General features: G+C 42.9%; 1 protein-coding gene and 1 non-coding gene across 2 annotated transcripts; one reads left to right on the forward strand and one right to left on the reverse strand.

Annotated features, from left to right (window-relative positions):
* Window positions 1-187: 187 nt before the first annotated feature.
* LOC115104138 (C1q-related factor-like) lies at window positions 188-26,958 on the reverse strand. The gene is made up of 2 exons (XM_029625377.2): window positions 26,263-26,958; window positions 188-2,056 (listed from the first exon to the last, which is right to left on the reverse strand). The coding sequence occupies exons 1-2, from the start codon at window positions 26,863-26,865 to the stop codon at window positions 1,877-1,879; spliced, it is 783 nt and encodes a 260-aa protein (XP_029481237.1). The 5' UTR covers window positions 26,866-26,958; the 3' UTR covers window positions 188-1,876.
* trnaa-ugc (transfer RNA alanine (anticodon UGC)) lies at window positions 3,967-4,041 on the forward strand. The gene has a single exon. It is a non-coding gene; the product is annotated as a tRNA-Ala (tRNA).

Consider the following 26,958-nt stretch of genomic DNA (forward strand, 5'->3'; position numbering starts at 1 on the left):
AGGAATATCCACCAGAGCTGTTGCCAGATAATTTAATGTTAATTTCTCTACCATAAGCCGCCTCCATTGTTGTTTTAGAGAATTTGGCAGTACATCCAACTGGCCTCACAACCATGCTGTCTGCACTCTAAATAGTTCAACACAATAATATTATTTGGTGTAAAATAATTATCTTGAGACAAGTGACTCCAAAAATCCCATTTATTATTTAAATGTATTCAACAATTCAAAAAGATAAAATTAGATAGACAAACATAGCATAGATTTCATTTACAAACTGTTTGTTCTTCTCATCATCTCTACAGAGGCTCCCCTCCCTATGTAATGAAATCTCATTGTCTGCTGAGTAAAATATCTGTCATTGGCTGTAGCACAGAATAACAGAAAAACAACAATGTAGCAATGGCACGGCGCATGCTCTGATGCAAACACTCAAATACACCAACACGCACACACACGCACGCACGCACGCACACGCACACACACGCTCCCACACACACACACACACACACACACACAATGCTAAGAAGCCAAGTCACTCACTCACCCAATCAATTTCATTCTAAAGCAAGCTGTCAGTCCGCCATGTTGAGTAAATATCACCATAATGCTTGTATGTATCAGTGAATATGCAGCTAATGACATCCAGTGAAGCCTCAGACACTGAAACCGAAAAACTGCCTCGCCATTAAACTTCTCTCTCTCTCTCTCTCTCTCTCTCTCTCTCTCTCTCTCTCTCTCTCTCTCCCTCCCCCTCCTTGCTCTGCTTGGTCTGCATGATATTTTTTTACTTCACCACAGCAGAGTGCTCGAGGACGAAGCTGAAGTAATGGACACTGTTGTTTTATAAAATAGGTTACCTCCGAATCGGAATATGTGGCTTCATTGAACGATTCTGGTGGTGAAGGATATCTACATAACTAGAACATCTAATATTAATTTGAGTCTATTCTCAACCCACTTTGGCCCTGTATAGACAAATTGGATAAGGGTATAGAGACGGGACAAGGGGCAAGGATAGAGACTCTAGATATGTTGGATGGGACGAGGGAAAATGTCATGTTGTATCTGTATAACATGCCTTGCATGAATAACATTCAGCCACAAACCAGGTCTGTGTTCCCACAGCTGACATCACACATAAACAAACATCATGTGATAGCCAGGTGTCAAATGCACGAAATCATTATTAGAATCATCTTTAGAAACCATAATGGCACCTTTTCATTACCGTTTCTCAACTAAAGGCTTCGGAAATCACAATCAACATCTCACAAAACCGTTCCCTCAAAATCATTTTTTTTTTTTAGGGATAAACATCTTTTTAATATCCTCTTTTGTGTAAATATACGATGCAGTAGTATCTTTCACAAAAGTAAAATGCTGATATTCTAAGGAAAAGCACACAACGACAAGATAGGACAATTTCAGTCAACAATTTCAGTCAACAGAGTCCATATAGCCAACTGTTATGGAGAGAAGATGATGAGGCCGGATCCACTTGGCGTTAGTTGGTTTATTTTCCAGTTTGAGGAGGAGAAATATTCAGAAAGCGAGGAGCAACTGACAGGTTAGAATTCTGATGAGGAGGGCACCTCTCTCTACCAAGCTTCACCCCCCACTACTCCCTCCCCTATCATCGTGTTCTCCCTCCCTCCCTCCCTCACAGCACGGCAGACAGGCAGGCCGAGCTGAGCTGGAGAACCTTGATTTGGGGCTGATGTGTTTTATAAGCAGAGGTTGGTGTGACGATGGAGAGAACCAGGAAACTAGAAAGCATTCTGGCTTTTAACCCCCTCCTTCCCTCATTAGAACTCTTTCTCTCAATCTCTTACTTTCTTGTCTTCCTCTCTCTGGACGTGGCACCTGGGTGGGTTCAGTCGGCGTAGAGGATGAACCCAGAGAAGGTGCTGTATTTGTTGTTGTTGCCGCCGTGAGCCTTGCCCCCGTCCAGCTTGATGTAGACCTCGTCGCCTGCGTCTAGGTGGAGGATGACGCTATTGGAGGCGTAGTCATAGTTCTGGTCAGCGTCCTGGGCGATGGCGCTGGCTCGCACCTGGAACAGAGAGGAGAGGAAAGAGAGGATGTGCTGGTTAGAGAAACATACTGCACTCATTTGATCTGAAATGGTAGTCATTTCTGTTGTCATGCTTTGATTTAGCCTTGTTCACAAAAAGAACAAGTGACGGGTCAGGAGCCTTCTGGCGCATCACACACCACAACATGATTTGAATTAGGCTGTCATTGGTTCGTCATTGAACGTTCCGCCATGAATTGAAGGCGGTGGGCTGGGGTGTTGGGTCAGATGGTTGTTGTCTCTGCTCAAAGCAGGTGCTCAGTGTTCTCCACCTGAGTAGACATTCTAAGAAACCCAACAACGGGTCTCACTCTCCTGGTGACCTGGTTCTATTATACACTTAGAAATATAAAAGTACCATCTAGAACCTTAATTAAAAGCTTTTACTGCAGTGGGCGAAATCAGGGTAGTCTTGGTAGTCTTGGTAGTCTTACATTTAAAGTTTGCATCCCAATATTACACATGATATACGTCACAGAAGACTGAAATACAACAAAAACCTTTTGATGTAGAAATAACGGATTTTCTGCAGTTTGTTTTCTATGTAATGTTTCTCAATATGAATAACATTCCACCCATGAGGCCACTAGGTCATTTGACTGCAGGAAAGGGCTACAGGGTAATTCGGCTGTCCCCATAGGAGAACCCTTTGTTGGTTCCAGGTAGAACCCATTTGGTTCCCCCTCTGTAGAAAGGGTTCTACATGGAACCCAACATGCTTCTACCTGGAACCCTTTTTTTCTGAGTCTAGAGGGAACTACTGAGGAGTTACAGTGAAATACATCAAGGACACCCACCTCACATCAACTTAGAAGAAAGTGAAAAATAAATCCTTATTCTTTAGTGAATGAGAGAATACTGTGAAAGTAAGATATGGTGTACGTGTGATTTAATGAATACATTACTGTAACACTACCACAGCAATTACATTTATGTTGGCCGTAGCCTATGTGGTGAGTATGGTATTGCCAGGCTGCTTGGCAGTCTGAGCGTTTTGGAGCTGGATCTCCCTGACCTCTGGTCCTGGCTAATTAAGCTTCCATCTGAAATGTTAACCACTCTCCTGGGAGAACAGCGTGGGCTGTAGTGAGATACGGGTGCCCTGACAGTAATAACTGTGTGTGTGTGTGTGTGTGTGTGTGTGTGTGTGTGTGTGTGTGTGTGTGTGTGTGTGTGTGTGTGTGTGTGTGTGTGTGTGTGTGTGTGTGTGTGTGAGACATAAATAAATAGTTTTCAAAGCTAACCATTGACCATTCATGTAGAGTTTTACAAAAAAGAAACTGAAGTGCGGCAGTATTGCACTGCACTGACACATCACCAGTACACAAGCACAGAAAGATAAGGGCCTAAATAAATAGCATCAGCACCATACATTTTGGAGGACCAAAGCATCTGAGATATACATTTAGTTGCCATAAACCCGGATATTGTCTGTAGCTAAGGATCTTTTATAATCTGCCCAATGAAGAACACAGCTGTCATAAACTCAATCAAACTACTATTTTCCCCGTGCATTTCTTCTCTAAAAAGCTTCTGGATCTGAATCTAAAGTATGGGCAGGGTCCCAGAGCTGGTGTGCCGCCCGGCAGCCTGGCTGAGCAGGTGGCGGGGATAAGATGGGACAATTAATTGGCCCGTTTAACCAGGGGCCACACACAATGGATTTATTGACACATCTGAGGGCCAAGGGGCTGGCACAGACCTCCTGCAACAACACACTGATGGGTTTAACCCTGTAGACCTGTCAGTGATTGTCTGTGTGCCAGGGTTAGGGGAGAGTGGGAGATCAGAGGGATGGGTGGAGGAGTAGAGAGAGACGGTGGGAGACTTGCTGTCTAATGAATCTATGTATTTCACTTCCCTCCCTCTACTACTGCTGTAATTATGAGGGTCCCGTGTGGCTCAGTTGGTAGAGCGTGGTGCTTGCAACGCCAGGGCTGTGGGTTTGATTCCCATGGGGACCAATATGGTATCTACTGAATGTTGTTCTGGATAAGAGTGTCAGATAAAATGTCTTTGTTTGTTTTATCTTTTCCAAGTCGTGAGAACAGATCGTTAACTGTATGCATTATGTCCTGTAATGTCAGTCTTTAAATGTTTTACTACAAGGTAGCCTATACAAAGATAAATTCATCAAAAAATATCTGACATGACTCTGCCATTTTAATTGGAGAAACATAATATGCACGTTGTGAAAATGCAATGAAAGCTAATTCAATGGAAGCAAAGGGAACTCATGCTGAATACCTGTGATAGGCTAAGGGAACTCATGCTGAATACCTGTGATAGGCTAAGGGAACTCATGCTGAATACCTGTGATAGGCTAAGGGAACTCATGCTGAATACCTGTGATAGGCTAAGGGAACTCATGCTGAATACCTGTGATAGGCTAAGGGAACTCATGCTGAATACCTGTGATAGGCTAAGGGAACTCATGCTGAATACCTGTGATAGGCTAAGGGAACTCATGCCGAATACCTGTGATAGGCTAAGGGAACTCATGCCGAATACCTGTGATAGGCTAAGGGAACTCATGCCGAATACCTGTGATAGGCTAAGGGAACTCATGCCGAATACCTGTGATAGGCTAAGGGAACTCATGCTGAATACCTGTGATAGGCTAAGGGAACTCATGCCGAATACCTGTGATAGGCTAAGGGAACTCATGCCGAATACCTGTGATAGGCTAAGGGAACTCATGCTGAATACCTGTGATAGGCTAAGGGAACTCATGCTGAATACCTGTGATAGGCTAAGGGAACTCATGCCGAATACCTGTGATAGGCTAAGGGAACTCATGCTGAATACCTGTGATAGGCTAAGGGAACTCATGCTGAATACCTGTGATAGGCTAAGGGAACTCATGCTGAATACCTGTGATAGGCTAAGGGAACTCATGCTGAATACCTGTGATAGGCTAAGGGAACTCATGCTGAATACCTGTGATAGGCTAAGGGAACTCATGCCGAATACCTGTGATAGGCTAAGGGAACTCATGCCGAATACCTGTGATAGGCTAAGGGAACTCATGCCGAATACCTGTGATAGGCTAAGGGAACTCATGCCGAATACCTGTGATAGGCTAAGGGAACTCATGCCGAATACCTGTGATAGGCTAAGGAACTCATGCCGAATACCTGTGATAGGCTAAGGGAACTCATGCCGAATACCTGTGATAGGCTAAGGGAACTCATGCCGAATACCTGTGATAGGCTAAGGGAACTCATGCCGAATACCTGTGATAGGCTAAGGGAACTCATGCCGAATACCTGTGATAGGCTAAGGGAACTCATGCCGAATACCTGTGATAGGCTAAGGGAACTCATGCCGAATACCTGTGATAGGCTAAGGGAACTCATGCCGAATACCTGTGATAGGCTAAGGGAACTCATGCCGAATACCTGTGATAGGCTAAGGGAACTCATGCCGAATACCTGTGATAGGCTAAGGGAACTCATGCCGAATACCTGTGATAGGCTAAGGGAACTCATGCCGAATACCTGTGATAGGCTAAGGGAACTCATGCTGAATACCTGTGATAGGCTAAGGGAACTCATGCCGAATACCTGTGATAGGCTAAGGGAACTCATGCCGAATACCTGTGATAGGCTAAGGGAACTCATGCCGAATACCTGTGATAGGCTAAGGGAACTCATGCCGAATACCTGTGATAGGCTAAGGAACTCATGCCGAATACCTGTGATAGGCTAAGGGAACTCATGCCGAATACCTGTGATAGGCTAAGGGAACTCAATACCTGTGATAGGCTAATAACTCATGTGATAGGATAGGCTGCAGGGTGTCAAAGTCAAATGGACGGAGGGCCAAATAAAAAAATCAGCTACAAGACGAGGGCCGGACTGTTCGAATGTTCATTGAAAAATTTTTAAATGACGCATATAGTCTAGTGAACCTAATTGAACCTACTGAAAACCTAACAAATATATTACAATATGATCAGATAAATAAAGCAATATTTTCTTATGGCTCTGTCAGTAATCTTTAATTTTCAACAGACACAAAAGACAAATTTCCTTTATATAAATATCCCCATAACATGAACATTAAATGAAAGAAACCGGTATTCAAGGCACCATCAGTAGACTATATTTTCTATTTTAGCAAAAAGGGGCTAAATTTACTTCAAAGAAAAAACAATAATAGCAATTTTCTATCATCCACTCAACTGAAATATTTTTAAAATATAATTGGATTGAAATACAAAAAATAAAGTGCAAAAATCTATTAATCAAAAACAACACTTTGTTTAAGGAGAAGTAACATGCAGTGAAAACAAATATTAAATTTTAACTTTTAAACTTGAACTGAGTAAAAACTCTAAATATGTGATTGCACAGTAATGTTCACTTGTTTGAGGTTGAGGGTGATACTTGGTGGTGTCCCATCTTTTCCACAAGTTCATCAATGTTCGGGGTAAGGCTCTGAGCTGAAGAAATCCTCAGAATTGAGTGGAGGTGTTCAGCAGTAAGTCGACTTCTGTGTGATGTTTTGTTCAGGTTCATCAAAGAAAACAGTTGTTCACACAGGTATGTGCTGCCAAACATAGACAACGTTTGAGCAGCCTGGATGCGCAGCTGGGGCATTGTGCCGGGAGGAAACGGGCGAACTCCGCAGCACCCACTGCCGCATATTTTGCCCTCAGTGCATCATTGCATTGGAGGTCAATCAACTCCATTTGGAGGTTTGGTGGTGAGCTTTCCACGTCAACAGCAAATGGGTTACCGAGCAGTTCCAACCTGCTTTTTTGTGCTTCAAAGTCAGCAAATCGGCGTCGAAAGTCAGCGGCAAGCATACCTATTTTATCAGCCAACTGTGTGCTCGGGAACGCACTGGTAGAGAGCTTCTCTTTCATGGTCTGGCAGCTGGGAAAGTGGCTCAAATTTTCTTTCCGCATCTGCGTCTCCCACAGAGTCAGTTTGGTTTTAAATGCCTTCACTGTACTGTACATATCAGAGATGACACGATCCCGACCCTGCAGCTGCAAGTTTATTGCATTCAGATGACTCGTAATGTCACACAGAAAAGCCATTTCACACAGAAACATTTCGTCTCGGAGTTGTGTTGTGTCTTTCCCTTTGCTGTCCAAGAACAGACAAATCTCCTCACGAAGCTCGAAACATCTTTGAAGCACCTTTCCCTGGCTTAGCCATCGCACCTCTGTGTGATAAGGCAAATCACCATGCTCCGTTTCTAACTCCGTCAGAAATGCCTTGAACTGGCGGTGATTCAAACCTTTGGCTCTGATAAAGTTAACTGTGCGCGTGATGATGCTCATTACATGCTCCATTTTCAAGGCTTTACCGCACAACGCTTCCTGGTGTATGATACAATGATAAGCTGTCAGCTCACCTGTCGCGTTTTCCTCTTGCATCTTTTCCCGTATCTTCGCCACCAGTCCGCTCCTGTGTCCACACATCGCAGGTGCTCCGTCGGTTGTCAAACCCACGAGTTTTTCCCAAGGCAGCTCCATCTCATTTACACATCTTGACACCTCTTCATACAAATCATGCCCCGTAGTTGTGCCATGCATAGGACGTAAAGCCAAAACTCCTCTGTCACGCTTAGGTTGGAGTCCACTCCGCGGATGAAAATTGACAACTGGGCAATATCAGAAATGTCGGTGCTCTCATCCACAGCCAAGGAATATGCAATAAAATCTTTTCCCTTTTTCACAAGCTGCTCTTTTAGATTGATGGACAACTGGTCTACTCTCTCGGCAATGGTGTTTCTGCTCAGACTCACATTTAAAAAGAGTTGCCTTTTTCTGGGCAAACTTCGTCACAAACTTTAATCATGCAGTTTTTGATGAAATCCTCCGTAAATGGCCGGGCTGATTTAGCGATCTCTTCTGCCAAAATAAAACTGGCCTTGACAGCAGCCTGGCCTTGTGATTTGGCTTTTTTGAACAGAGCCTGTCGAGATTTGAGGCCTCGTTTTTAATTCCTCTGCCTTTTGTAGCCTTTGTTCCATGTCCATATTCTTGTTTTTGTCCGCGTGTTTCGTTTCATAATGTCGTCTCAGATTATACTCTTTCAGTACCGCCACACTTTCTCCACACAGAAGACACACAGGTTTTCCAGCTACCTTCGTGAACATATACTCCGACTCCCACCTTGTTTGAAACCCCGGTTCTCAGTATCCACCTTCCGTTTTGCCATTTTTGATGGGTATCTGAAAGTTAATTTTACTGTGATGCTGACGACTGCTGTGCCAATAAATATTGAAATGAAGCAGCCTACTGCTCGGTGCGTCACCTTTGCATTGTGGGAAATGTAGTATTGGTGCGTGTAAAAGATCTGCGGGCTGCCGGCTTGCTGCGGGCCGGTTCTAATAATAAATCAAGATCATCCCAGGGGCCGTAAAAAACCTTCTTGCGGGCCGGATGTGGCCCGCGGGCCTTGACTCTGACATATGTGGGCTAAGGGAACTCATGCTGAATACCTGTGATAGGCTAAGGGAACTCATGCCGAATACCTGTGATAGGCTGTGAGTCACTACAAGCAAGAGGCAGGGACATTGAAGCAGTCTATTGAAATTAAATCAAATAACAGCGTTTGAGTCAGTCCCTAGTCAGTGCGGAACAAAGTGTTTTGAGAGATACATGTATTGGTTTGACACACTGTGTTTAAAAACCTGTCTAAGCTACGCTATGGTGTGAGTGACAAGGCATGATCAATAGATCACAAAATTGACTGAAAACGTCCCGTCATCATGAGCATAACGACATCTGTCAGAGAAAGTATTAATGAGTCCTCTAAAGGCTTTAAGAAATCAACCAATATGAAAAAAACATGGTCATATTTTTGTCCCCATTAAAGCTGGGAAAACTTTTGTCCAGTATTCCAAAGGAGGTCTATGAAAGTCTTTAGAAGCTGTGAAAGACTAGTACTGCGTGAGAGAGAAATGGAAAGCTTCTCAAAGGGCATGCGAAGAAGAGTTGAGAATACCTCAACTTCATCAACTACCTCTGTAACGATTGTTGTCGGGAGAAGGAGAAGAGGATCAAAGTGCAGCGTGGTACGTATTCGTCATCCGTTTAATAAAGATGAATACTGGAACAAAAACGACAAACGAACAGTTCTGCAAGGTGCAACAAAAAACTACCCACAAATCATAGTGGGAAAACAGGCTACCTAAGTATGGTTCTCAATCAGAGAACAACGATCGACAGCTGCCTCTGATTGGGAACCATACCAGGCCAAAAACAGAAATACAAAACCTAGAACAAAAACATAGAATGCCCACCCCCAACTCACGCCCTGACCAAACTAAAACAGAGACATAAAAAAGGAACTAAGGTCAGGACGTGACAACCTCGTTACCCTGTCCATTGACTCGGTACTGGTACTCCTTGTATATAGCCTCCTTATTGTTATTTTATTGTGTTACTATATCCTTTCTAACTCTACATAACTCTGAATGGGCTTGTAAGTAAGCATTTCACGGTAAAGTCTACACCTGTTACATTTGGCGCATGTGACCAATAAAATGTGATTGGATTTTTAGAAGAATGCCAACTGCAAGATCATTTTCAACATTGATAGGGCACACATCCACTGCTAACACCTCATGTGCCTGTCATCCCTTCTCTTTAGCAGGTCTTGTGACAGACGGAAAAGCTTAACTTCTTCACCGTGGAGACAATACGATAATACAATATTTCACATAGAGCAGCATTTTATCCACTGACATCAGTGCCTCATCGCTTTCATCACATTCAGGCATCTTGGAAGTCTTGCCAGTCCTTTGGAATCAGCCTACTTCTTTGACAGCTGGGTATGAAGCACCCTGCTGACCCTCAGACAGTCACGATAATGAGAATCTGAGAAATCTCAGTGATTTCATGAAGCCTTCTCCTTAGTGTATCTCCCTCTTGTCTGTTCCACTCTTCTCACAACAGAGGAAGAAAGTAATTGTGGCTGTTTGAGACACATCATGCCAGACGCCTTAGATTATCCTCAGCCAGAATAAGAGGAATGTTCAGTAACAGTTGTCTGTAGCTAAGAAATTCCAGCTTGCATGGAGATCTTTGCCATATCTGAGAGTACTTTCAAGGTGAAGTACTCTGGGTAATGCTATGAAGGACTATGCCAAACAGTTATGCTGAAGCCAGCCTTAAAGGTGCAGGTTTATTCATGGCACATTGTACTATACGCATCTTTGAGATTTTTTTTTTTTTCATTTGTTTACCTTCCTGATTAAATCTCGCAAGGCTCATATCGATGTGCAAACAAAGCCTCTATCCTGATCTGTAGCAGCAGTCGTCCAGTTTATATTAATATGAGATGATTCGCCCTGAGCACACAAAGTCAACACGCTCTTATTAGAAGGTTGCTGCTTGGTGCCGGACAGGGGCTTGGCTGGATCTGTCTATGGGGATATTGATGAAACTTCTTCAAATATTTATCTTATTGCCTTCAGATTGAACTCTGGGACCTCTGATGTCAGAGGTGTGTGATATGACTCGCTTCAACTCCTTGCGTTAGAAAGTGAAGGAAGTCAACTGGCCAAGGACTATCCTGAAGCTATTAGAAATCCGATGCATTTGTTCTCAGCAACGGTTGATCACAAAGAATCTGACCACGCTGTAGTCGTATTACATTGTTGAGATTGAAGCTGTCATTCATTGCTCAATTCATTGTTCATTCTCTATTTCTTTCACTCAGTTGCTGTTGTACACAATGACAGAGAAGCCACATAATTTACCCTCACACTATACTCTGAACAACTCACAAGCTGGAAGCGCAAGCCATAGGTTAGACTTTGGAACGCGAGAGAGAAAGAGAGGGAAAGCGGGAGTGAGCAAGAGAAGCAGCGAGATGGAAAGAGAGAACAAAACGGCAACTGGCAGAGCATGGCCTCAAAATAGAATACGACGTGGAACTTTTGACACAACAAATCAAAGCATAAGCGCCCAGGCCAGCCTAGCCTACCGCAGCGAATGCAAATGGCCCCAGAGTCGTCTGACGTTGTCTCGTCTCCCCCCAGCCGTAGCTGCTGAAGCGTGTTAGCATCCGTCACATTGTCCCTGTGATGCCTCTGATTGAATAATGCTCTGCGTGGTACTGGACCACTAGAGAGAGATGGGAGCTGAGGGCTGAGGCTGGGCTGCTTCAGCCTAATAGATAATGCCCCCCCCCCACAGACTCCACAGTGAATACCACTCCACTTGGCTCCGCTCGCATTCTGAAAACATTTGAATATGAATGTGGAGTTTATCAATAATGACAGCACTCGTACCTATAATAGGCCTCTGAGATGAAGAGACGACAGCTTTTTGCATATTCACTGTCCTCTGCTAAAGCTGATTAGTCTTACAGAGTTGGGAATCATGTTGAGTTGCGATGGCATTTTGCATTGTCCTATAGCGAACAGCTGAAATGTCTGGTGTTGTGTTGTTGTCTCTATTGCCAATACAAAAGATCCAAACAACCCATTGAAATATTGTACTGGAATAGGACCTTGTTGGCCGAGCTGTTTGCTGGTGTCAGTAACAGTCCCTTTCTTGGACACTCTTGGACACTGATCTGTTCTCTCCAGTTGGAGTGACAAGGACATGTCTGGATGGAGGACAGCTTCTAACGTTTCTCTGGCAGGGACTTGTTGACTCACCGTTAAGCTTCCATTCTTTAAACTTCGCTCGCCTCTTTCTAAATCCAAGTGTACCGCCACCTAATTGGGTTTGAACACCCAACCGTGAGCCGCATGCCTGATGGCAGCTTAGCCACCTTGTCACAACCCTGTCACATCTCCTAACCCACACCACCAACACACACTCACGCACACATATCTCCCTAGTCAAAAGACCGTTGCCCAACAGATTTTTTGGTGTCAGATGTTGTTCTGAGCAAGGTTGTCATGGTGTCAAAAACTTCCATTCCTCTTTTGTGTTATTGGTGTATTTGTGGTAGGAACCTGATTAAATACATGATCAGTTGTTGAGAGAAGGAGATGGCACGGGAGAGCCACCATCTGTCAAGGAGAAGGAGAGTAAGGCTTTGTGCATTAATCACCGCATCTGTTCTGTTTGTACCTTCGGGGCCTTTTTTCCTGGTAACGTGAATTCCTTTCGTCGCATGCACCTCTCCACAGTTTATACAATTGTTTATATAATGCCAAGTGTCTCTCCCACTGGGTGTCAAGTCAAATCAAAGCCTGTCATCACGGAAATGCATTATGTATTACAGTTCTGTGTCCTATCGGTTAGTAACAACGACCACTCGGGAGGATAATGACATGACAATACACAGAGGCGATGGATGGGGCAACAGTGATAACGATGGGGCTGTAAAATCCTCGGGCTTGTTGTGATGCCGATGTATTGGCACAGACTTATCACTGGGAAAGGGGAGGAGGAGGAGAGGAGAAACAGAGAGAGGCAGAGGGGAAGCGTCAACTCTGACCTACGTGTGTCCTAGCCACCCTTGTCTGTTTGTGACTCACTCTTGTCAGTCAGATACTGTGAGAAATGCTCAACTTTCAGCACTGCTCAGTCTCAATCCCCACTCACTCCCTGCATCTTGGTACCACAGTGTTTTTAGGGTAGAATCTGGCGACACGTTGAACCCTTGCACAACATAAGGCAAGTTTATTTTAGTCGCTATGAATTTTTAAAAACAGTTATTGTTTGAAATGCACCACAAAGTATTGTGGGATATTGAGAGGAGCGTTTTGCAGTGTGAGAAACCTCCCTAACGAGGCACAGCTTAGGCAGAAAGTGCTAATAGTCTTGAAGGAGAGGCAGGTTCAGACGTTTTGCTGCCACATGCATTTTTCATGAAGTGCCCTATTCATCATTTCTGGCTGGATGGATTGTTTATATCTCACTGGTGATATCTCCCATATTCATATTTAGAGGGGAGAGCCACCTTGTTAGGCACATGCAGTAACTTAGCCATCTGATCGTGAGTCACTTTGGAGCCATTGACATGAGGGTTCCCTGTGCTGTGAGAGAGGGGGTTGGGGGTTATCAGAATGGATTGAATTGGGTGATGGCGAGATGTCAGGGCTTACAGAGAGATGTTTACATAAGGACAGGCCGATGGGTGCTTTCCCGTCCCCCGTATGTGCTCTCATTATAACGAAGGAGCCTTGTGAGTCAACACCAAATGTCATGCAGGGGTCAGTCATCTCCAGACGGAAACCCAGAGGCTATTTTTAGACCATACGCTCCTGTGTTTCAAGGTATGGGGATGTTACAGCACTTATTCATCAACTATTCAATCGGAGATGACAGTGGAGATGAAGTCCTAGCGAGGTCTGGCCGCTGCTCTGCTATTTAGAGGGACAAGACCACAGAGAGGCTGAAGAAGAGATGGCGTTGGAGAGAAGTAGTAGTATGGCGATTGTGTTTGCTTTCCGTTGGGAAACTTTTACGATAAGTGATAGATTTTCTTCCGTCGGTTGGCGATGACAGCCGGGTGTCATCTTGACATTTCCAATGTGTGTGGTATTTCTTAACAACATGGGCAAATCTTCATTTAATAGTCCTACCGCACCTAATTAGGCTGCTTCTAATGTTCCACTCGGCAGAGTGTCAAATCCGATGTCCAATTACACAGCAAATCAAGGCCAGAGGGCCGCCTCTGCTACCCCTCCAGCTGATTATAGAGTGAGGGTCATAGACTACATGCCGGGTCTGTCAGAGTGGGAACGGATTACACACACGCAGGCACATGCATGAATGCACGCACACAGACAGACACACACGCACGCACATGGTGGGATCGATACCAAGGGCCTAGGGCAGCTCGCCTTTCCCTGCCCCAGACACCTCCGTCTACTCTAGACAGAGGCTCTCTGTTCCTGAAGACATACAGAGATGAACAGCGGCCCCTCAGTCTCAGTGCTATAAAACCCAAACCTATCCCAAAGATACTAGCAACACATATTAGCAACTAATTTAGTTTATGTGTGTATATAAGTAGCTTATAAGGCCTTAATGAGGTCTTATTAGCCATATATTAGGCCTTAATGAAGTATTTTCTAATTCAAACATTATAAGTCATGTATTACTGGACAATCCTTAATAACATCATTATTAGCAATAATAAAGGCATATTAACATTTAATAAAGAGCAAGTAAGACAAGAAACAGACTCTTAATAAGCTGTCTTAATGTTGAACTGATAAGGGGATTGTACCTCAATCTGTGTCCCCTATTTTAACTATCCATAAATTACCTCATTGGACAGAAAGGGGCACAACTATGTTCATATATGCCATACAGCCAACATTCTAGTCAAAATTACTAAATTTTTATACAGTACATACAGTATTTCCATATATGATGTCATAAGGTGAACGCACCAATTTGTAAGTCGCTCTGGATAAGAGCGTCTGCTAAATGACTTAAATGTAAAATGTAAAATGATATGTATCAATTGGTTGGATAAGGCTGTATTATGAATTACAAAGGGTCACACCTCCCCACACCTTTGAGCAAAATCATATAATGTTAGCCTGAAACTGAGGAGTTGTGTAGTTTGATGACATCATCAATTGATTGATATATGTCAAATAACCAACATTCAAGTCTGATTTTAACAATTGATGTAAACAATTAGTTTCAGGTAAACATTATTATGGTTGTGCTCATGTGTGTGGGGAGGTGCGCCCCCTTTTGCCATTCACATTATATCATGCAACATCCATATATGGAAGTATATATTGAAGTTTAGTTGCTCATTTAATTTTTTCTTTTTACATCAAATGACTAGAATGTTGGCTGTATGGCATATATGAACAGAGTTGTGCCCCTTTCTGTCCAATGAGGTCATTTATGGATAGTTAAAATAGGGGACACAGATTGAGGTACAATCCCCTTATCAGTTCAACATTAAGACAGCTTATTAAGAGTCTGTTTCTTGTGTTACTTGCTCTTTATTAAATGTTAATGTGCCTTTATTATTGCTAATAATGATGTTGTTAATGATTGGCCAGTAATACATGACTTTGAATAATAAGTGGTTAATATGACATAATAAATAAGATCATTATATACATACTTATAAACCACAAATAAGTGGCTAATATGTGTACCTTTAAATAAATTGTTACCACAGATATATATTGATTCAAGGTCGAGACTGTTCTGAAATAATAGATGCTACAAAGTAAATGAATGCAATGCATGATTGTGTATTTTACATTTAACATTTAACATTTAAGTCATTTAGCAGACGCTCTTATCCAGAGCGACTTACAAATTGGTGCGTTCACCTTAAGACATCCAGTGGAACAGCCACTTTACAATAGTGCATCTAAATCTAAACCAAACATTTTGTGAATTGAATCATTTGATAATTACGGGAAAAAGCAGATTTTTTCCACCAAATTTTCAAACAGGTTTCATTAATCAAGACAGACACTAATATAACATGCCAGATTCGGATCCAGATGGTTCATGTTTGTTCAATTTGCTGTGTATAGATTGCCATGCTAAACACACTGCATGGGTCACACCTGGATACACAGCAATAGGCTAAACAGTCTTGTGTTGATGTGCACCAGAGCATCAGAAACCCCCAGAGACATGAAGAAGGAACCACTGAGATGCATGTTGATAAGTTGGGAAATTACACGCAGGTAACAGCTTTATTCACACAGTATTGTATTTCCAACAGCCCTCTAGGGGGAAATACAAAGACATTTTCTAAATGTTGCTTTGGATAATACTTTTTACACACATAATAGTGTTGGATCTGTGACATCCACTTGTATTGATTATATCTTCACTAATGCTGCAGAGCTTTGATGCAACGCTGTATCAGTTCCCAGTGGCTGCAGTGACCATAACATTGTGGCAATAACAAAGCCAAAGTGCCCAAGGTTGGGCCTAAAGTCATTTAGATATGACATTTTTTATAATACATTTTTGTTCATTTTATTTAGTATTTTTCACACCAAATACAAACATACAAATACGAACAACAACTTACAGACAACGACTACATCTCATCTGCCCAGACCCACATGCTCACACCCCCTTGCCTAGTGCCTGAATGATTGTTTGCCTTAAATTGTACCAATTTATTCTCCTCGACCATTCTATTTCAATAATAAATCATTCAATTTTTCCATTATGTTAATTGACACATGAATTTCCACGTTTTTTGTATCCGTTTTTTCAAGATGAGTGATGAGAATCGTCCAGCCCATTGGGTGTCTCAATACTTTTGACAGACAACTTTTTATCTCGCCCATAACTTTTGGACTTTATAGCATTCCCAGAGATTATTGAGTCATTGTTAGTTTTACACTTAAGACATGACTCTGCCGTTGTGCTGTAAAAAAAAAAAAAAAAAAAGAATGTCTCTTCCATAATACATTCTATACGTTTGTTTATACCGGATTAAACATACATTGTCGTTAACTTTAATTTGGTTAGTTATGCTCCAACATTCCCTCCATCTTGTGCCAACATCAGTTCTTTTTAAGTCTTGGTTCCAATAGTTTATATTTTCTTCTAAGAGATTGTCAGTTGGATATGCTCTCTGCAAGGTTTTGTATATCTTACCTATCATATGAACATCCTTTTCTGACTCAAATAAGATTCCCTCAAGGTTGCTCTGATGGCCAAAAGATTTCATTTGAAAATCTACATTGTTCAGTCCAATATTGCTTTTGAATTCTATCATGGAAATAAATGTATTTCCTGTTACCAAGTAATTTACGGTTTCTATGCCTTTAGTTTTTAATGTGGAAGAATTTATCTGTGAATTCTGAAAAGCTATCCAAGGATTGTTCAATAGGGTTGTGTTTTTAGGGAGTGATATTGATTAATTTTCTTCCATATTGTTAAAGTGTTCTTACATAAAATATTGATGGATGAGCATGCGTATCTTCAATATGCACCCATTGTTCCTCTTTAGTCCATTTAACTGTACTGTATGTAGCAAGTAAAAGCCTTGGGTAGCGAGTTAATACAAACACTCCTCAGACTAAGATGTAAAACTCTCCTTTTTATTCCATGATTTTTTTTTTTGCCCATATAAAGTTTATTATGACTAAGTATACTTTTTAAAAGAATGTCTTCAGTGGGGTAATTGGTATTACCGAAAATAAATACAAGAACTTTGGAATCCGTGTCATTTATAAGAGATCATACCAAATGTTTTCTCAGGTTTCTCAGGACTCAGGTTTTTGAAGATGTGTATGAGGAAATGAATCCAGATCCAGCAATGGGAGTATTTGTAAAAGTATTCATGCTAATTGCTGACAAGCATGCACCTGTTCGGAAATTAACTGTGACAACTGTTAGAGCCCTCTGGCTTAACAAGGAATTAAAAAAGTGTACGGTTCAAATAAATTATGCAAAAGCGGTGGCAAACAAGTCAGGCTGCTCAGCTGATTGGTTGACATACTGTACATTGAGACATTTGGTGACTACAAAAATAAGAAATGATATTACCAAACCAAGATAAATTACATAAAACACAATGGAAAAATACTCTTGAGTATCTTAAATGATATCATGGCAAGAACTATTGTTGTGCATCAATAACCGCCAGGTATAGACAACCTTGATGGGACACTATTGAGAATGGTAGCAGACTGTATTGCAACCCCCATTTTCTTTATCTTGAACCAAGGCCTAAAGGAGTGTGTCTCCACAGGCATGGAAGGAAGCTAAAGTAATTCCACTTTGGTCCACTTCTTTCGACAGCCGTGACAGAACTACCCACCACCAAAGGACCAAGCAGCGTAGCCAGGAGAGGCAGCCCCCCCTCCCCCCAAAAATGGGGGAGGGGCACACGGGACGGTCAGGCGGAGCCAAGGATGGAATCAGAGCCAGTCGGGGTGAACTTGGAGGGGAGCGAAGGGAGCGAAGCAGAGACAGTGAAGGAGTTGATGGGGAGATTGGAGGGGAGAGCTATGAGAGAGCTGCTGTGTTGGTGCATGAGGCACGATATTCGCCCTACGGAGCGTGTCCTCGGTTTGATGTCACCTGAGTCAGCTCTCCATACTCGTCCTGAGGTGCGTGCTAGCCGTCTGGTGAAGACGGTGCATTCCAGTCTTTAGTGGTTGAGGGTTGACGAGAGATGAACTGCTTCTCCTAGTTTTTATGAGAAATATTACTGTGATGAAGTAATTCCACTGCCTAAAAACAGTAAAGCACCCTTTTCTGGCTCTAACAGCCACCCAACCAGTTTACTGCCTGTTCTTGGTAAACTGATGGGGAATATTGTGTTTGACCAAACACAATGAAATTCAACTTGTACTGTACTGACTCAGATGACAGATGATTGGTTAAAATAAATGGATAATAAATTCTAGTTGGAGCTTTATTGTTAGATTTCAGTGCAGTATTTGATGTAATTGATCATAAATTGCTATTGAAGAAACTCACTTGCTACGGCTTTATATCACTTGCCATCACATGGTTGGAGAGTTATTTATCCAATTGAACCCAGAGAGTGTTCTTCAATGGAAGCTTCTCTAACATCAGATATATACAGTGTGGTGTCCCTCAGGACAGTTGCCTTGGGCCATTACTCTTCTCTATTTTTTCCAAATATTTGCTGCTGGTCTTATACAAAGCTAAAATGACTATGTCTGTGGATGAATCAACTGTACTAGTTGTTCAGGCTCTGGTCATATCTTATCTTGATTACTGTCCGGTAATATGATCAAATGCAGCAAAGAAAGACCTAGAAAAGCTGCAGCTGGCACAAAACAGAGCAGCGCAACTTGCCTGTAAAATATACTTTTCATGTTTTGCAACCAAATCAAACATTTTGATGTAAAATGCTATAGAAGGGTCCAGACACCTTTCGTATGATTTCACATGTTTTTGAGAAACTTACCCCAAACACAATCACTTCCTCGTCCTTGTTGTGTAGTATGGGGGCACCGAAAAAACATGAACAAAGGTTCCAAAAAAAAACAAATACATCGTTTTACAAACGGCAACACTCAGTATAGTGATACAGTGTCACGCCCTGACCTGAGAGATCATTTTTATGTATCTATTTTGGTTTGGTTAATGTGTGATTTGGGTGGGCATTCTATGTTCTATTTTCTATGTTTTTGTATTTCTTTGTTTTGGCCGGGTATGGTTCTCAATCAGGGACATCGTTGTCTCTGATTGGGAATCATACTTAGGCAGCCTTCTTTCCCTGTTGTATTTGTGGGTAGTTGACTTTTGTTAGTGGCATTAAATCCCTGTGAGCTTCACAGTTGTTTCTTCGTTTGTTGTTTTGTTTGCAACATTTTTAATAAAAGGAAAATGTACGCTCACCACGCTGTGGACTTTGGTCCACTTCTTTCGACAGCCGTGACAGAACTACCCACCACCAAAGGACCAAGCAGCGTAGCCAGGAGAGGCAGCCCCCCCTCCCCCCAAAAATGGGGTGGGGCACACGGGACGGTCGGCGGAGCCAAGGATGGAATCAGAGCCAGTCGGGGTGAACTTGGAGGGGAGCGAAGGGAGCGAAGCAGAGACAGTGAAGGAGTTGATGGGGAGATTGGAGGGGAGAGCTATGAGAGAGCTGCTGTGTTGGTGCATGAGGCACGATATTCGCCCTACGGAGCGTGTCCTCGGTTTGATGTCACCTGAGTCAGCTCTCCATACTCGTCCTGAGGTGCGTGCTAGCCGTCTGGTGAAGACGGTGCATTCCAGTCTTTAGTGGTTGAGGGTTGACGAGAGATGAACTGCTTCTCCTAGTTTTTATGAGAAATATTACTGTGATGAAAATTCCTGATTGTCTGCATAATCAAATAACATTCAGCTCAGACACCCATATGTACCCCACAAGACATGTCACCAAGGGGTCTCTTCACAGTCCCCAAGTCCAAAATGAATTCACTGCAAAGCACATTACTATACCGAGCCATGATCACATAGAACTCCCTTCCAACTCCAATTACTCAAGCAAATAACAAAATTACCTTAAAAAAATCTAATCTCATTGAATGGTGGGGACTGTGAGTGGACACACAAATGAAAACAAACAAACACGCACACACAAACACACTGTGTTGCATTGTTTGTGTATCTTTGTGTTAAAAATGTGTGTGACTGTCCTATTCTATCAGTGAATAAGTGTTGTGTTACTTGTCATGTTCTGTGTCTTTTTGCGGATCCTCCGGAAGAGTAGCTGTTGTCTCTGCAAAAGCTAAAATGGGGATCCAAATAAACAAGTAAATAAACCAGTCTGTGAAGATGATCGCAGTACTTCACTTCACAGCACCGTGTGTCTACTTGGATACATCAATTCAAAGGAGCCAGTGACGGACTGTGCCAAGATTTCCCCTCGTTTCTATACTACAGTCCAGAATCTTTCAAGTGCGTTTTTGCTTTCTAAGCAAAACAATATTCCTGAAGTTAACCTCCAAGAGCCAAACTTTATGTCTCCAATAATAATCAAGACACATATTGATATTGAATTGTCAATAAAGGGATGGGTGTGAACTGTGCACTTCTGGGAGGTCACCTTGGATGGCTAGAACAGAGCAAGGAGATGTAGAGGTCAGTACACAGTGGGGGGGGGGGGGGGGGGGGCAGGTGTGTGTTGTTGCGTGCGCGCGTGCATGGTGGGAAGCAGGGAGCAGTAATTGTTGGGGAAGAGCCATATGCGCTGCTCGGAGGACGCTGGAGCTTATTAAAGAAGGAGACAGAGTGATTATTCACACAGGGCCCTCCTGAGAGAGTGACGCTCACGTCATTGCTTTTAATTAACTCTGAAACGGTTCTGCGGATTAATAAGAATATTAAGAAAGGAACCGAGGAGGAGCACAAACACATCCTGGATCTGGTTCAAGGTTCTAAACTACGATTAGAAAGGCTCTTTGGCATGATAGAACCTCCCTATTTTGTGTTTTTTATTTCTCCATTTGTAGTAGCGTGGCAATGGATTTGTCTTTACTGTCACTTGCCTCGTCTCCCAGGGTGCCTCCAACTCAGGGAATCGAGACTCTGACACATCCGTCTGAGAAGATTGGGATTGGTTGGAGATAGTTGTCAAGCGAGTAAAAGAACGTCAGAAATAAGAAGCCAAGGAGAGAGGAGAGGAGTGGAGAGGGAACTTGGAGAGCAGATGAAGTGCACCGGGCTGAAAATAGAATCGCATTTGCCTGCTTACCAAGAGGAGCTAACTCTTTGGTGTAGCTTGAAATGTGTCAAGGTGCTGGGGACAATGTTGACACTCTCCTAATGCAACCCACAGAACCAAAAGAGGGAGAGGGAAGAAGGAGAGGGAGATAAATAAAAAAACAGCAAGGTGTGGAGATATAGGGTGCAGAACAACTGCAGTGCTCGGGCCTGAGAACCTGCAGTTTCATGATGCACCAAGGCCAAAGGATGATAAAATACTGTCATTGTCTGCTATTCCCAGTCCTCCCCAGCCTCCTAGTCCCTACACAGCTTCTCTCGGCCTTAAATGAGCAGAGGAATGCTCCGGCCCAGACAGCGCTGCTCTACGACCATCAGCCTGCCCGTGGCCACTTCATCAATGACACAGCACGAGTTACCCCACATTTATAACCATTCACAGTAACTTACACAGACAGACACACTGGGGTCTCACCTCCACACCAGACCCACAGACAGACCCACAGGCTCACACAAGGAAAAACCTTTCTAGCAAGATTCTCTGGTTATAGTGAGTGTAAGCTACATCCCCTTCTAAGCTATTCAGAGAGAGAGAGAGATGTTTCATTAGCCAGGCAGTTACCACTTCATAAACATTACCCCAGTCTCTGGAGATGTCTGTTGCCTGTGTCTAACGTAAGTACTTCCCCTCCCTCCCCTTAGGAACACAATGAAGCGGGAACAGAAGGTGCTTTATAGGAACATATGTTCGCCTATTATGTATCAACACTTTTACACCCCCATAAACATTATGGTGGAGTGAGACATTATATATAGAGGAGAGGCCCTTCATGTAGCCGCCAACTCCCCTCTCCTTGGGTTTGCTGGGTGAGAAGTTTGTCAGCTTGGATCGGTCAAAGGAGTTGAACTCAGGGAGCCATAGTGAGACTTGGAAAATAGCAAGCAAACTGTCACTTTTTTTGGTCTCTTTGATTTCTTGCCCGCCATGCTTTATCATGTCGACACTCTCTAACACGGCAGAAATGGATTTCACTTCATTCATCACTTCTTATTCCAGTCCAGTTCAGTGATCTTATCACGTTTCAATTCATATATCACCAGCACACCAAAACACAATTTTGGATGAAAATAGAAAGTAGCCTAGTCTATAAAAAGTATTGCACAAAATGTACAGTACATTAGATAGATTGTTACTGACATTTACCCCGACCTTTATGTTGAACCCCTCACATGCATTATCTTCCTACAATGTTACATTAGTATTCCATGGCTGAAGCCTCCAGGTGCCTCAGGGGTGATATGTCAAAAGCAGCCGCGGAAAATAGGCCTTCCCCACGAGGACACACTCTCAGTATCTGTCCAACAGACACAAGATCAGAAACACCACACTGAACCGCCAACAGATATGCCCAGAAATTGTATTTATCTTTCTGAAATATTGCCCATCTCCACAAGGGCCCGTTGCTCTGGTAACAGTGCCTTCATATCACAATGTTAGTGGATGATGGAGAGCTCTGACCTCACTGGTCACAAAGACCAGACCCAGCACTCTTTACAATTACACACTGAGTGTACAAAACATTATGGACACCTTGCTAATATAGAATCATTTGCCCTCAGAACAGCCTCAGAGGGATGCTGGCCCATGTTGACTCCAGCGCTTCCCACAGCTTCCAACAGTTGTGTCAATTTGGCTGGATGTCCTTTGGGTGGAAGACCGTTCCTGATACACATGGGAAACTGTTGAGCGTGAAAAACCCAGCAGCGTTGCAGTTCTTGACACAAACCGGTGTGCCTGGCACCTACTACCATGCCCTGTTCAAAGGCACTTCAATAACGTCACTTTAATAATGTGTACATATCTTGTAGTACTCATCTCATGTACGTACTGTATTTTATACCATCTATTGCATCTTGCCGATGACGCTCGGTCATTGCTCATCCATATATTTATATGTATATATTCTTACTCCATTCCTTTACTTAGATGTGTGTGTATTAGGTAGTTGAGGTGGAATTGTTAGATTACATTTTAGATATTGCTGCACTGTCGGGAACTAGAGGCACAAACATTTCGCTACACTGGCAATAACATCTGTTAAACATGTGTATGTGACCAATAACATTTGATTTGATTTGATACTTTATCTTGCCAATTCACCCTCTGAGTGGCCCACATACACAAGCCATGTTCCAACTGTCTCAAGGCCTTAAAATCCTTCTTTAACCCGTCTCCTCCACCCCATCTACACTGGTTGAAGTGGATTTAACAAGTAACTTCAAGGGTTCATATCTTTCATCTGGATTCACCTGGTCAGTCTTTGTTGTGGAAAGAGCAGTTGTTCTTAATGATTTGTACACTCAGTGTGTCTGTGTCCTTTCTTTCCATTTCAGTCATATTTTCTCTGTAATTGTAAAAGTGAGCAATGGCCAATTCAAGTGGTTGGACAATAGAATTAACCAATTAAAACAACCCTTCTATGACCATGGGATGGATATTTCTATATGGCAACATATGAAGAGCATTGCACAACAAATAAAGACTTGATCAACATATCTGTCTCCTATCCTATATTTGACAACAATATGTTTTACATTAGATGAATAATGCTGCCAGACATACCCTAAGGCCTACATAGATTTCAATTGAGATTGTGTTTTATAGTTGCTAGAAATCTATATGCCTTTATGAAAGAAAGTGTTCCCTATTTCTTTCTTTTTAAAGAATGAGGATGTTCTCTCTCTGACCTATACTGACAACAGTTGATTCTTTGGAGATCCCCATCTAAATGTAACATATAGCTGCAAGTCCACATAAGTCTTGAGTCGAAGGCAGGAGTTGCCTGCGCATGAATCGGATTGCAACCGACTGTGAATTGTGAAATAATCGATTATATTATGTGTACAAGTGTTAGGCAAAACAAATATAGCAGGGAAGCATGTGCTCAACAGAAATGGCATGATGTTGTGTTGAGCTCAACCCCCAAAACCCTAACCTCTGCGTTAGCAAATAGGCCTACAAGGTAACCTTACAGATTAAGTCTACTTTAAACATGTTGAAACTGGCCAACTAAGACAGGTTGTAATTCAGTCATGATGACAAATACATTTACAGTACACTATGTGTACTACATATTAACGTTTAATTCCATTATAAAATATCATGTAAACCTTAAGTGCTGTAATATCAGGGTAATAAGTCAAACAGATATACCTTGGGTTTATAATCGAATGTTCTGCAGAAACACCGGGAGCAACAGTTTAGACCTAGAAAAATAAATAAACGTAGCCTAATTAACATTAAACAAAGTAACTCAAAAGTCTAATTAACAAAGCAATATGTTGGAGACCATGCTGTTAGGCATTGAAAAACATTGCATGGGGCTTAATGAAAGATAATTGTGAGGATTTGAATTATACACTATAGGCTAATGGAGCTGTAATATGTCATCTAAAAGAGTGATGTGACATTTACCCTATAAGCTAGTGGTCATGAACCAATAATAAGAGGATATTCAATCACAAAATGTTTGATGCGCGCTGAAGCTGTAGTATAATTTATGATTGCCTCGATGCATATTGCAAATGACTTGACGGTAAAAAAAATATATATATATATATATATATATTTCTCTTTATCTTATACTCTCCTGCGCTTTAGACGTTGCCGCCTGTGCTGGACGCGAGAGTTCTCGAGTCGCACACACTCGAGGTACCTGAGAGCACCCCCAGGGCGCAATAAATCTCCAGACCCGTCAAGTGATGCGTAAAAAAAAGAAAAAAAAAAGAGAATACATCATGCAAATTATATTTATTTCAAGCGGATGTCACGCAAATATTCCCTTGTTTTATCAACTATATACAACCGAAATAATAAGCAAGACTTACATTTCCCAGTCTGTGCACACTGTGACGGATAAGTAGACTAATTGTCATCCTCTTGTTTTACGCACGAGACGTTCGGATAATTGCGGTCTTGTTGAGTCTCTCCAGGAGTACAACGTTAGATTACATGTAATTAAATATGTGAACTCGACAGTTAAATATAGCACAATGTAATTTGTGTCTGAACGCATCACTTGCCGACTTGCTGCAGTTCACAGATGTATCGAGCACAGAGAAGCAGACCGTTATTGGTTCACAATTCAACTTTTCGCAATAATAATGATAGCCACTGTCTGGGATTTTTTTTTTATTCTTAAAAAATCTGCCGGTTGACTAAAAGCTGCATCTTCTATAGTGCGCTTTCACACCACTCCTGTGACTCCACTTATTTAATGTACTTTCCCTGTCTAATCAATTTAGTTTACACAAGCATAAATGCGAAAGTAATACGATCCGAAATGACTGGTTAATATCTTATTTCTGAAAAGATAAATTATTTATTACAATTGCGTAAAGATTATTAAATAGCGCTAGTCCTAACTGACAAATAGAGATGCTTCCATAAATCAGGCACATACACTTTTTTCACCTTATTTAACATTCCAAGTTAAATAAACAATTACACCAGTATTATATGGCAAACTTATCAATTTTGAAACCAGTAGAAAGTGACATGGACTTCGGGGGTAACTGTCTGTCCTTTGATTTGAGGGATGCGGGCAATGTCAGTGTGTATTTATGCAATGGGGGGACGCGCGCCAGATTACACATCATTCTCTCTGGGCGCGTTTGGTGCCACAGCTGTGTGACCGTCATCTGCTCGCTCAGGGGGGGTCTTGGGAACGCACGACAGATGCTTCCGCTACCCACCAGCCTTCCGTTTCTTCGGAAATAGAGCCTCTGTATTATAACGCGGTTTCAGGGCAATTTGATTGTGAAGCTCCGATTAAATTTCCACCAACCAAGTTACCACAGTGACATCAGGTGACACCGAGCGATAGAAAGAGAGAGGGGGAGGGAGAGAGAGCACAACAGAGTAGCAAGGCATAAGGTGAGATATCTGTAGTTTAGAAGGAACCTGAGTCTGTAGCAGAGAAACCATTGGAGTGCTAATTAAAAAGAGCTGTAAGCAGTGAGTGGTACAATGTGTAAGATCCCTCTATGCTGAGTGACTGAGCAGTATAAGACTTGGACAAGTTAAACTTGGAGAAGTGAATTGACTCACCTGTTCATTTTTGCAGAGGTCTGCCCACATACTGGTCCCATCCCCACCTCTCATCAGCACATGGTAGATGAAGAAGTAGGTGCCAGGGATGCTGCAGATGAACTTGCCTGAGATGCCGTCGTAGTTGTTTCCCAAGTTGGTGACCACGTCGTCAAACTTGAGGATCTCATAGCCTTCATGGGGGTTCTTAAGCCCTGCGTAAAAGGCCACCCGGGGCACTGTGCTGTAGGTGGCCGTGCTGATAGCTCCGTTCCCCCCCAACCCCAAAATCCCAGTCCTCCCTCCAGACCCTCGATCTCCAGGGGGTCCCACTGGCCCCGGTGGCCCTGGCTCTCCAGGTGGTCCCGGGAGTCCAGGTTTACCTGGCCTGCCTTGCTTGCCCTGGGGTCCCTGCACCAGTGTGGAGGGCATGTTGCTGTTGTCGCTGAGGGCCTCGGCTTCTGCCTGGATGCCACTGGAGCTGGTGCTGCTGGCCGTTGTGCCCTTGTTCAGGTAGGGGTCACACACCATGCGGCAGGTACCCAGCATTTCAAAGTGGCTGGTGTCGGTGCCCACGGAGCTGACCAGGACGGGGATGAGGACCACCAGCACCAGGACCAGCATGACCCCGACGGCAGCCGCCACCAGGGTCTTCCTCCCGATGCTGAGTCGGGGAAGGGGCTGTGCTGCCAGCGTGGCTCTCCCTGGGGCGGAAAT

The sequence above is a fragment of the Oncorhynchus nerka genome, linkage group LG21, assembly GCF_034236695.1.
Source record: "Oncorhynchus nerka isolate Pitt River linkage group LG21, Oner_Uvic_2.0, whole genome shotgun sequence".
Classification (NCBI taxonomy): domain Eukaryota; kingdom Metazoa; phylum Chordata; class Actinopteri; order Salmoniformes; family Salmonidae; genus Oncorhynchus; species Oncorhynchus nerka.